This window comes from Urocitellus parryii, chromosome 6 (assembly GCF_045843805.1).
Source record: "Urocitellus parryii isolate mUroPar1 chromosome 6, mUroPar1.hap1, whole genome shotgun sequence".
Lineage (NCBI taxonomy): Eukaryota > Metazoa > Chordata > Mammalia > Rodentia > Sciuridae > Urocitellus > Urocitellus parryii.
In genome coordinates, this window is record NC_135536.1 from 14,257,702 (window position 1) to 14,270,290 (window position 12,589).

Consider the following 12,589-nt stretch of genomic DNA (forward strand, 5'->3'; position numbering starts at 1 on the left):
TGACAAATGGAGTTGTATCAATTAAAACGTCAACCAAGTGATGAGACGACCTATAGAATGGGAGGAAATATTTGCAAACTACACATCTGACAAGAAATGAATTTCCATTGTGGATACAGAATTCACACAATTCAGCAGCTAAAACCATCATCATCATCTGCCTCCCCTAATATTTAATTCTAAAAGTTTGGGTTAAGTCTAATTCTCTTAAAGTTGCAGTCAGTTTCAAAGCAATAATTTGTGACACACTACTGCTTATGAACACGCATCAAGCACTGTGTGAGTTTAATTTATTTGATCCTCATCAAAACCCTGTGAGGTAGGTCTTATTTATTTTTTTGTCATTTTAATATAGACATTAAAAAATACACAGAGAATTTGAGAGAATTTTCTGTTGAATACTCTTATACTTATTATCTAGACTCAGCAATCAAATTTTTGTGATATTTACTTTATGACATGTCTATTCATATCTATATTTATCAGTCATTTTAATTTTTAAATGCTTTTCAAATTAAATTTCAAACATCAGTGCACTTTGGGAATAGATATTTTTATTATCCTCAACTGAGACACGGAGAAGTAACTTGTTTAAAGCCACACAACTTTTAAGTGGTAGAATTGGGATTTGGTTCACGTCTTTGTGTGTGTGTGTGTGTGTGTGTGTGTGTGTGTGTGTTTGTGGTGCAGAGGATTGAACCCAGGCCTTGCACATGCTATACAAGCATTCTGCCACTGAGCTACATCCCCAACCCTGGCTCCATTCTTCACCATTTCCATAGAATGCTAGTTCAGATAATATTTATAACATTGCCACAATAGGAATCTTGTACTCAAATAAGTTGACAAATGCATTATCTAAATCTTGAAGATGTGTGGTACAGAATCTGTGACATTTAGCACTTAGGTAAGTATTTAACTTTGTAAAAGCCAGCCATTTCCAAACTGACTCCCAGAGTACTCTACTCCCCTTGCCTCCCCAATCACAGCACCTTTTAACCTCTCATTGATAGGACCAGAATTCAGTGGAAAGTGCTTATTATAAAGTTTGTGGAGGATAGAATATGTTTTTGGAGAATTTATATTTTAAACATAGTCCTAGAATGTTAGAGGTAGAGGGATCTTAGTTTGCACCCAGCCAGTGCTTGCTCTTCAGAGGTGAGGTGGCTGAGACGCCATGTGTGCAGGTGACAGTGACATATTCTTAGTGGCAGAAATGGACCCAACCTAGAGCTAAGGATGGCATTTGATGCTCAGTAAATATTTACTGAATCAATAAATATATCTTCTAAATCTGTCAAATTTTCTTTTTAGTATATATGTTAGAATTTTTGTTTATTTTCAGATTATATTGGTCCATAGTGAGTCTTTTAATACTTTATGTTAACTTTTGGTACCATTATCTAGTTAAATTTTTAAAAAAGTTTTATTGTAATGTAAAACATAAAATTGTACAAAATGTAGCTATGCCACTTAACAAGTAAATTATAAAGTGCTCGGTGGTTTAATCACCCAGGCCAAGATATAGAACTTTACTGGTACATCAGAAGCCCCATGGGACCTGTCCTGTTGTGAGCCCCTTAATTATTTCTCTCTCTCTCTCTCTGTCTTTCTTTTTAGCTAATTTAACAGGACATGCAGAGAAGGTTGGAATTGAAAATTTTGAGCTCCTGAAGGTTCTAGGAACTGGAGGTAAGTTGTAAGTTTATTCCTTTTTTTCTTAAGTAAGGAAAAAGAACACTTGTTATCCCTATAACCAGAATTGATATCCCCAGTGCAGAAGTCAATGAAAATTTTAGAAGCTTGTGGAATCCAATAGGACGAGGATTACAAACAAATCATTCACAAAAGAAATAAAAAGGCAAAAATTCTAAGAATTAAAGAATATTTTCCCTTGCTGTTGTGAATATAAATTAATTCAACCTCAGAAAGAATACACTAACACTTTTAGACATCCAGCTATTCTGTGAAATGCTTTATATTGATTGACTCATTTAGTCTTCCCTCAGTGCTACTGATACTCAACATACATCATTTGTAGTAATGAAAAACCCAAATCCCTTCAGAAACCCAACAGTAAGGGTTTGGATAAATGGAACATGGACCTGTCAGCTATATAATAGGATTGAAATTGTCTGTATTTATTTACATTTTGGAAAGCTCTCCAAAAAGTCATAAGTTGAAAAATAGGCTACCAAAGAGAATACACAATATCCAATTTCCATAATTAAATAACTATGTGAATAAATGTCTGTGTATATTTATATATGTAGAAAAATCTTGGGATAAAAACCAAAATGGTAGCAGTGGTGATCTCTGGGTGGTAATGTGTTGATGAGTTTCTGCTTTACATGTGCCCATGCCTACCTCTGCTCTGCTACTTGGGAGTCAGGGCTGGCCTTGGAGCTAGCCAGTCTGTGTGGTTGAAGAGATCCCCATCTCTTTTTTTGATGTTGCAATATTTATTATAGAAAAATAGGGACTGCAAGTGTAAAAGTATGTTTATGGTACAATAAAAAGAGAGAGATACAATATCAAATCTAACAAAGAACTATAACAATTATATAATTATCAGAATATAGACATATATAGAAATAGGAGCCATGTGCTGCTGAGAAGAAAATGTATTCTCTCGTTGAAGGAATGTTCATCATCAATAGCAATTAGAGAAATGCAAATCAAAACCACTCTAAGATTTCATCTCACTCCAGTAAGAATGGCAGCTATTATGAAGATAGACAACAATAAGTGTTGGCGAGGATGTGGGGGAAAAGGTACACTCATACACTGCTTATGGGACTACAAATTGGTGCAGCCAATATGGAAAGCAGTATGGAGATTCCTTGGAAAATTGGCAATGGAACCTCCGTTTGACCCAGCTATCCCTCTCCTAGGTCTATACCCAAAGGACTTAAAAACAGCATACTACAGGGACACAGCCACATCAATGTTTATAGCAGCACAATTCACAATAGCTAAACTCTGGAACCAACCTAGATGCCCTTCAATAGATGAATGGATTAAAAAAATCTTGCATATATACACAATGGAATATTACTCAGCAATAAAAGAGAATAAAATCATGGCATTTGCAGGTAAATGGATGGAGTTACAGAAGATAATGCTAAGTGAAGTTAGTCAATCCCAAAAAACCAAATGCCAAATGTTTTCTTTGATATAAGGAGGCTGATTCATAGTGGGATAGGGAGAGGGAGCATGTGAGGAATAGACGAACTCTAGATAGGGCAGAGTGATTTGAGGGGAAGAGAGGGGGCATGGGGTTATTAATGGTGGTGGAATGTCAGGATCATTATTATCCAAAATACAGGTATGATGACATGAATTGGTATGAATATACTCTGTATACAACCTGAGATATGAAAAATTGTGCTGTATATGTGTAATGAGAATTGTAATGCATTCCACTGCTATATATAAATAAAAAAGTTTTGTTCATCAGAAAGACATAATATCCACTATGTATGGACTTATAATTAGTTGAAAGTCTTTAAATAAAGTATTCCATGAATAGATCATAAAAAAAAAATAAGATTAGCATCACTGCCCTGATAGGTGGACTGCAGTTGTCCTTTGAGGGTATGGTCTATACCTTCCAAAATGCCAAACCTTGCAGCAGGAAAAAAAGGCTTTTTCCTAGGCTTCCACTGTCAGTCCCAGCCATTGCTCTAGCCTCCCATGCACAGGTTTAAATTCACCTGTCTTTCGGTTACTTAATAATGAGCTTTCATGGCTAGGGTTTTGCCATCCTCAGTCTTCGTGAACCTCCTGAGTAGTTAGTATATTATGTAGAGTCAGCTTTACAGTTACCATGAATGAATCCTATAATAAGCACCTTGTTAGAAAGAGTTTAGCATAACTGTCAACTTGGAGATTTTTCTAGTGCATTCTGACCTTTGGATCATTCATAAAGGTGGATTTCAAAAACAAAATTAAACAAATGTAAAGCAACCATACAGCAGTGGTGGTGCACACCTATAATCCCAGCTATTTGAAAGGCTGGGCAGAGGATCCTAGGTTTGCAGCCTGCCTGGGCAACTTAGTGAGACCCTGACTCAAAATGAAACCTTTAAAAAGGCCTAGGACGTAGCTCAGTGTAGAGAGCTTGCCTAGTTGGGATAAAGCCTGGGTTCAAACCCTAGTACTGCAAAAAACAACAAAGCAACAATAACAACCAAAAAACCCAAGTAGCCCCACCATACCATAGACCTAAGAAGTAATGATTTCAAATAATGACAAAATAATGTCTTTCATCTCTACCTTTGTTTTCTATTTTCAAAGGCAGCATCTTCTCCCAGGGTAAAGAGAGTTACAGAATCATGGTTTCTTGTTTCCCTTAAGAATAATGTTTGTGATAACTTGTCAGAAGCTTTACCTGCCAATTTAAATGCACAGAATGTGTTTTATTTGCATGAGTTTTTGTTTTGTTTTTTAACAACTTTATTGAGGTTATATCCACATATTATATAGTTTATCCATTTAAAGTGTTTGATTCAGTGGTTTTCTATTCACAGAATTGCACAGCCATCACCAAAATCAATTTTAAAACAAAATCAATTTTTTGAACCCTTTGGCAGTTACTTCAAAGGTCACTATTACCCCTACTACTAAATAAGTATGAATCTACTGTCGGTATGTGGTATGTGTATTTTTGCCTCTTCTGGACATTTACTTTAAGTGGAATCATGCAGTATATGCTATTTCTGTTACATAACATGTTAGATTCATAGTGCTGTAGCAGGTATCGGTGCTGCATTCCTTTTATGGATAGATTTTTTTTATTGTCTGAATATATCATATTTTGTTTTTCCAGTCATCAGTTGTTGAACATTTGTGTATTTCCACTTTTTAGCTGTTATTTATAAATCTGCTATGAACATTCTTATGAAGTGTTTTGTGTGAACGTGTTTTCATTTTTGTGGATATATGACAATGAGTAAATTGCTGGCTCAAATGGTTACCAAAGGAGCTGCATCATTTTGCATTATTACCAGTAATATATAAGGATTCTAGTTTTTCCACATCCTTCTCAGTACTTACTGGATATGAGAAGGCTTAGGTGAAATCTTAAGAATACAATTCATGAATGCTACTTGTCCTGCTTAAATGTTAAACTGTCAGGTTAGCTTACTAACTTTCCATTTCCAGGGGTTTTACAAGGAGTTGTGCATATTTTAAATATTTTGAGTTCAAGATTATATAAATTCCCCCTCAAATTCATTCCAGTTTTAAGTAATTCATGATACGAGATGGTTCATCTCATCTTTTTACCATAGGTTTGTCTTAACAATTGGTGAGACAGTAAGAAACCTGTCACAAAAAAATTTTTGCTTATGTAATAAATTATGATCTATATTGCCTGGAGAGTTTGTGGTGTTTTGGTATTTTGGGAACCTCCCAGCTAAATTGGGATTCTAGTGAAGAGCAGTTAGCAACCCTAACGGGAAATAAAGAGAGCTGAGTGTGCCTTTCACAGGAGACTTCTTTTGCCTGGTACACAGTCTAATGCCTCGTTGTCCAACCCCTGATCAAGGATTCCCTTACATGAGAAACTTGTTTATACTGGCAGATGCCATGTGGACTTTGACCCATGTCTAGTTTATGCCTACCTAAGCATTTGCTAGTTTTCAGAGCCCAGTCTTGTGTTCTCCTGGGCATTCTTGGGAAAACCTTGCTTGGGATAGCTCCTAGTTCTTTAGATGGAAGGCACAATTGGCTACCAAGGCAACATAAAAATCCACTCATCTTGGCATACTTTTTCCAATGGAATTTTTCACTAATTGAGTAACATAAATCACCAGGAAAAAAGGATTTGTACAAACAGAAATTTTCTTAATGGGTAAATTTTCAAGAGTAATGCCTCATACATAGTAGTCACTCAGTGGATATTGAATGAATGAGTACTCTTATCCCATATAGGGACAAGATTTCTATAAAGATCCTTGAATTTTGAAAGCAAATTACTGTTTTTCTTTTCAGTGTTTACTTTGTCTTTGTATATTCTGGAAATTAGAACTTACATTATTTTCCATATTGAAGTGTTAGAAATGTTGTCAATTCTTATGGTATTTTACCAAAAGCAAAACTTAGTAAAAGCATCATCAAAATTAATCAAATGAAACTACTGTTTACACAGTTTTACTGCTGCTTTTGATTAATTATTTTATTTTAAAAGTAGATTTAAAGCAGTGTCTTAAAAATAAGTTTTAAAAACTCAGACTGAAGTCTTGTTTTATTCTAGATATGGTTAAAGCCACACGGCGTTTAGTCAATGGTAGTAGGTAACTTCTTTGTAGCAAAATAGGGTATCAAATTTTCTCAAATACACTGTGAAAATGTAATATTAACCAATTTTCAGAATTGAATTTTATAGCATGTATCAAGCACAATGAAACCAATTCTATTTCTTGATTTATTATTATGGCAGTATATTCCAAATTCAGAAGTAGAAATTTTAAAATGGTTTAGTTTCACTTTCTGATTAGATGACAGCTTAGATATCTTGGAAAACCCATTTGATTATCATACCCCTAAAGTGCTAGATAAAATACCTTTAAAGAAAGGAAAAAAAATTCGACTTACTGCATAGATCAACGCATAGATCAGCTGGCAGGAATAAGGAAAATTCTTAGACTCAAAAGAGAAAATGGAAGTAAGAATCTAGAAACGTTTACTAAAGGCAGGAATTGTGCTGGGGAAATATGCTGTTCATTTGTGAGTAGTTTTATAGATCTACCATTTTCATGCTTGGTACGGGAGATAGCATCTAAGGCTCCTAAGAAGTAGAGATAACTATTATTCATTAAAAAACTAAATGAAAGCCAAGTGTGGTGGCATATGCCGATAATTCCAGCTATTCAGAAGACTGAGGCAGGAGGATTGCAACTTTGAGGCTAGCCTGGGCAACTTAGCAAGATCCTGCCTCCAAATAAAAAGAACTGGAAATGTAGCTCAGTGGTAAAGCACTTGCTTAGAGTGTGCAAGGCCATGGGTTCAATCCCCAATACCAGGGGGAGAGAAAAGACTTAATGATGGGGGTGAGGGGAATCCCCAGTTGGCAATGTTGAAGAAACTTTTCTACCTCAACATTTGTTCTGGGTGAAGGAAAACAGATAAGTAAAAGCCCTTCCTGAGCATTTACAACTATAAGTCCCATACCATGCAGCTCGACAGCTTGTATATAAAAACAAAGCAAAACAAAAAACTCAAGAAAGTATGGATTTAGCTTAAGGTAGTAGTTCTGCATTGGTATTGTTCCCAGGTGTATAACAAAAGCAAATCTGAATTCTCTTTGGAGAAGTTATTCTTACCTAGACCTTAAAGAAGTATCAGAGTTTTATAGGTATTACCTTACTATCAAAAATTCGCTAACATTCAAAACCAAGGCATATGGTTAAAAGAGATATAAATAAACCAGAATTAGACCCAAAGAGATAATTGGACTTATTTGATATGAAATATGATGGAAATGTTTATATGTTTATTTTTATTAACTTTAAAAAAATTGACATAATTGTGTTTATTTCTGGACTATTGTATGTTTTCATTTATGTATATATTAAATAAAGATTTACTCAAACTAATTAACTAATGTATTCATTACCTCACCAACTTACCTTTTTTTAAATGGTAATAATGCAAATCTATTCTTTTAGAAAACTTGAATCATATACTAGATTATAATTGACCACCATTAGCATACAGTGCAGTAGATGACTAAAACTTCTTCCTTCCACGCTAATTGAGACTTTATATCCTTTAAGCAACATCTTGAAGAGATTTGATAGTACTATTAAGAATAAGACATGCTAAAACAAACTAGACAGATTTTAAAATAAGGTCTGTTTACTGCACAGATCAACCCAGTGCTACTTGAATAGCCAACACTGCTTCTGGAAGTGAACATAAAATAATTCAAATTATAAACACAAAGGATGGTTCACTAATACAGAAGTATAGCTAAAGAGAGAATTAGCAAATTGGAAGATAGACTTGAGGAAAATATGCAGAATATAGGATGAAAGATATATATAAAAGAGAAGTTAAAACATAGATGGTAGAGAAGACAACATTTGTCTAATCAGAGTTCCAAAAGGAGCTAAGAAAATGAAGAGAGGCACTATTCAAAGGGATAATAGCTGAGCATTCATTAATTAGTGTAATCAACATATGAATTCACTGATTTATGAAGCACACCAAATCCTGGGTAGACAAGTAAAAATAAATTCTTATGTAGATACATCAGAGAGAAACTTATGAGTGTGATAGATGTAGAAATACCTAAAAAGAAGCCAGAAAGGTAAAGATTTATTTGTAGAAGAATAGTAATTAGGGGGCTGGGGATGTGGCTCAAGCGGTAGTGTGCTTGCCTGGCATGCGTGCGGCCTGGGTTCGATCCTCAGCACCACATACCAACAAAGATGTTGTGTCCACCGAGAACTAAAAAATAAATATTAAAAAAAATTCTCTCTCTCTCTCTCTCTCTCTCTCTCCTCTCTCACTCTCTCTTAAAAAAAAAAGAATAGTAATTAGGTTGACAACAATTGTAACTGTTGACTTTTCAGTATAAGCCATGGAAGCTGTAGAATAGTGGAATAATATTTATAAAATACTCAGAGAAATAACTGTCAATCTGGAAATGTATACCCACCAAAACTACTCCCATAAGTGAGGACAAAGTAGACATTGTCAGATACACAAAAACTGAGTGTATTTTCCACCAGTAAGTCCACACTAGAAAACTTTCTAGAAGATGTACTTTCCGGGAGAAGAAAAGCGGTGCCAGGGAGGTTTCTGAGATACCAAAAGTTTTGATGAAGAGTAATGTAAATGGTATTAACAATGTGAAACCATAGTCATAACATCTAATTTGTGGGATTAAAAAAGGAAAACTGAAATATTGGATAAAATAACATAAAATTTGGGGGGAGTGATAGGAATTAGTGCTCTGAGAGCTTTAACATGTGGTATGGTTTGGATATGAGGTGTCCCCCAAAAGCTCCTGTGAATACAGGAATAGTCAGAAGTAAAACGATTAGATTATGAAAGCTATAGCCTGATCAGTCTAACCTAGTTTGAATGGATTGACTGGGCGATAATTGTTGGCAGGTGGGGTGTAGCTGTAAGAGGTGGGTCACTGGGGGTTGGGGTGTGCCCCAGAAGATTTGTTCTTCTTGTGTCCTCTTTCTTCCCACCTTCTCTCCTTCCTGACTCTGCCATGTGCTAAGCAGCTTTCTTCCACTGGCACCTTCCCCCATGTTGTGCTGCCGCACCTTGGGCCCAGAACAATGGAGTTGACCATCCATGGACTGAGACCGCTGAATCTGTGAGCCCCAGATAAACTTTTCCTCTTCTAAGTTGTTTTTGTCAGGAGTTTTGGTCACAGCAATAAAAATGCTAATAAACTACATGCACATGAATTTTAATATGTATAAACTTTCAAGCTACTTGAAAAAGGAACAAAAAGCCCAAATAGTACTATCACTGTGAAATAATTTGATCAGTTATTAAAGCTCTCCCCAATAGGAAACCATTGGTAGAGTTTAAGAATGAGTTCTACCAACATTAAAGTCATGGATAATTTTATTCTTCAAACTTTTCCAGAGAACAGAATAAGGGAAATTATTTCTTCCATCTCATTTTTAAGGCTAGTATAACCTAGATTCCAAAAACATGTAAGTACAAGGGAAGAAATTTTTATTATCAAATAAAATCAAACCTTGTGTGTATTTCTTTCAGCACATTTAATTGTCTGCTTTTCCTTTGAGTGGTTTGATTATAGGCCTTTAAGGCATTTTATCAAAGGTGAATGTGGTTTGTGGTTTGGATATGAGGTGTCTCCTAAAAGCTCATATGTGAGACAGTGTAGCATGTTGAGAGGTATTTAGATTATAAGGGCTGTACCCTAATTAATGGATCAATTCATTGAATGATTAATAGTTTGAAAGAGCTGCTGTAGGTGTGTTAACTTCAGGCAGGTGAAGCAAGGTTGGAGGAAGTGGGTCACTGGGGGCCTGCTCTTGGGGAGTATATCTTGGTTCCCTGGCTGCTACTCTTCTCTCTCAGCTTTCTGCCTCCCCTCAGCTGAGCCTCTGTCCTCTGTCACACCCTTAGGCCATGACATTCTGCCGCAATAATAGAGTGGGCTAATCGTGGACTGAACCTTTGAAACCACGAGTCCCAAATAAAATTTTCCTTCTCTAAGTTGTTCTTGTCAGGTTTTTTGGTCACAGCGATGACAAGCTGACTAACACAGTATGCCAACAGCTTAGTTGTGATGGTTCACCTTTGCATGTCCACTTAGCCATAGTGGGTCTGTCGTCAGCCATGGATGCCGCTTTTCCTTCACCTCAGCTGACAATGTGTAGCTTTTATGAGAAGATGGAATAACTAAGAAATGTCATTTATAGATATTCCTGAATTTTAAATCAGTTTTGATGACTAAATGGAGTAGGTGGAAACTTTTATTATGAATATAATAAAATATCAGTTTTATTCAAAAAATTCACCACTAATCTTTCAGTTTCATTACCTTTTTAAGATAATTTTTTTCCAGCGCTACTTAGAATAATAGAAAAGCCTCATCAGATGTCTTTATGTGTCATGCAAGGTTTTCTTTGGAAGTGAAACTAAAAACTTTTCTGATGAGTTAATTTTGTATATTCTGAACTAAGAAAAAAAATGCTGTTCATCAGATATTTTGAAGACTTTGTGGACTATTTGAATATGAGAGATGAAAGATTTTTTATTTAAGCCTTAAATGTCTATAATATCCGACAACATCTCATTTATTCAGACAGTGCTCTCTCTTTTCAGCTTTTTTCTTGTTTCCTTTAGTCCATTAATAATCTGTTGGTCTCTTTACTCAGCTTGGAACTTTGAAATAATTTTTGGCTTTTCTCTATTTTAATCGCTTTATGTCCAGTTTCTCATGAAGTTGTATAAGTTTTCTGTAAAAATGGCCCTTGGATTTATCTGTGCTCCTGTGTTCCTAGTGCATTGCTCACTTTACCTTATGCATGGGTTATTGAAAGGGGTATCTTAGCTGGTCTGTTTTTTGCTGTTCTCTCCTCTGTTTTGTACATTTTGAACTATGTTCTATTACAAACAATATGCAACTTACTAAATACATTACTATACAATTCCCCTAAGAACTTATAGTGTCTTTTTTCCAGTTACATATTCAAGTCCAAATTCTTGCTTAGCTTTTAGTTTCTATGTTTTCTCCTCAGCCCCCCTGCTAGCCCGCCTCCTTTCTAGTCAGTTTATTTTCTTGTACTCCTACCATTATCTGTACTCTGCTCTGATGCTGTGTCTTATCATTTTCCCCCATCTCAAGTATTCCTTCTTTTTCCAGCTGTCTAAATCCTTACCAGATTGCTTCATTCTTGGAATCGTTGCTCTAAGAGTCCTTTGTAGAGATTTCAGCACCTGAATTTCCCTTTAGCTTTCTTCCACATTGTAAACTCCTCAAGATGATCTGTGTGTTCCTGCAGCCCTCTTGCTCTGCCCGCTTCCCACAGCCCAGCACAGGATGTGGCCAAATAGTTTAACAAAGATATCACTTCTGATTCTGCCTCTCATATTATTTCTCAGATCGATACTCCAAAGTCCAAGAAATATCTTTGGTTCATCTTTTAGAATTCTTTCTTTCATGTGGAAGTATTTGTGGGAATAATGATTTCAATTTATTTCTTTTCCTGTCTGCCTTCCTTAGACCATTTGGTTTTCTTTTCGATGTCTGTCCAAGTATAGTCATGCCACTTGTTAGCAGGATTATGTTCTAAGAAATGTGTCCCTAGATGATTTAGTCATAATGTGAACATCATAGAGTGTACTTAGATAAACCTAGATGGGCTGGCCCACTCCACACTCAGGCTAAAGGTGTAGCTTAGCTCCCAGGCTACAAACTGGAACAACGTGTTGCTGTACCGAATACTGTGGGCAGAGGCAATGCAGTGGTATTTGCATATATAAGTGTGCCTAAACATAGAATATAAAAACCAGAGGGTACGAATGTTTCAGCTCCCTTATAACCTTACAGGACCACCATTATATTTGCAATCTGTCATTGATTGAAATATTCTTATACAGCTCTTTATTCCATAGGAAAGTTTTAAAATCTACCCATTGTATTATCAGTAATTCTGATAATGAAGCAGAGCTTGAGGATCTCAGCTAAAAGACTACTTTTCCTCTGAATTTTCTTTATTGATAATACATGATCATGTATTTTGGAGATTTGATGTGATCTTGACTTACCATAATAAAAATAAAAACATAAGTTTTGCCATGAGACTGTCGAGGATGCAGTCAGGTTGGCTTATACACCATTTTGATGCCTTCTGGTTGTGGAAGCCTTGAGGGTAGGGGGTGACTTAGAATACCATGTTTGTATCCTGACACTATCACTGCCTATCTGAGTTCCCTGAGGAAATCATATGAATGTTGTGAGCCCAGGTCCCTTTCAATGTAAGTTAATAATACCCATCTCTCAATGTAGTTACAAGATCAATGAGATAATGGATAGGAAATGCCAGTTGCTAGATAACCATCTATCTGGCTATTTATT

At 35.7% G+C, this 12,589-nt stretch overlaps 1 protein-coding gene across 1 annotated transcript in view; it reads left to right on the forward strand.

Annotated features, from left to right (window-relative positions):
• The window catches only part of Rps6ka5 (ribosomal protein S6 kinase A5), a 174,146-nt gene that overhangs the window by 58,720 nt on the left and 102,837 nt on the right, over positions 1–12,589 (forward strand). The window contains exon 2 of the mRNA XM_026394225.2: positions 1,621–1,692. Coding sequence (XP_026250010.1) covers positions 1,621–1,692 — 72 coding nt within the window. The remainder of the gene's footprint in view (positions 1–1,620; positions 1,693–12,589) is intronic.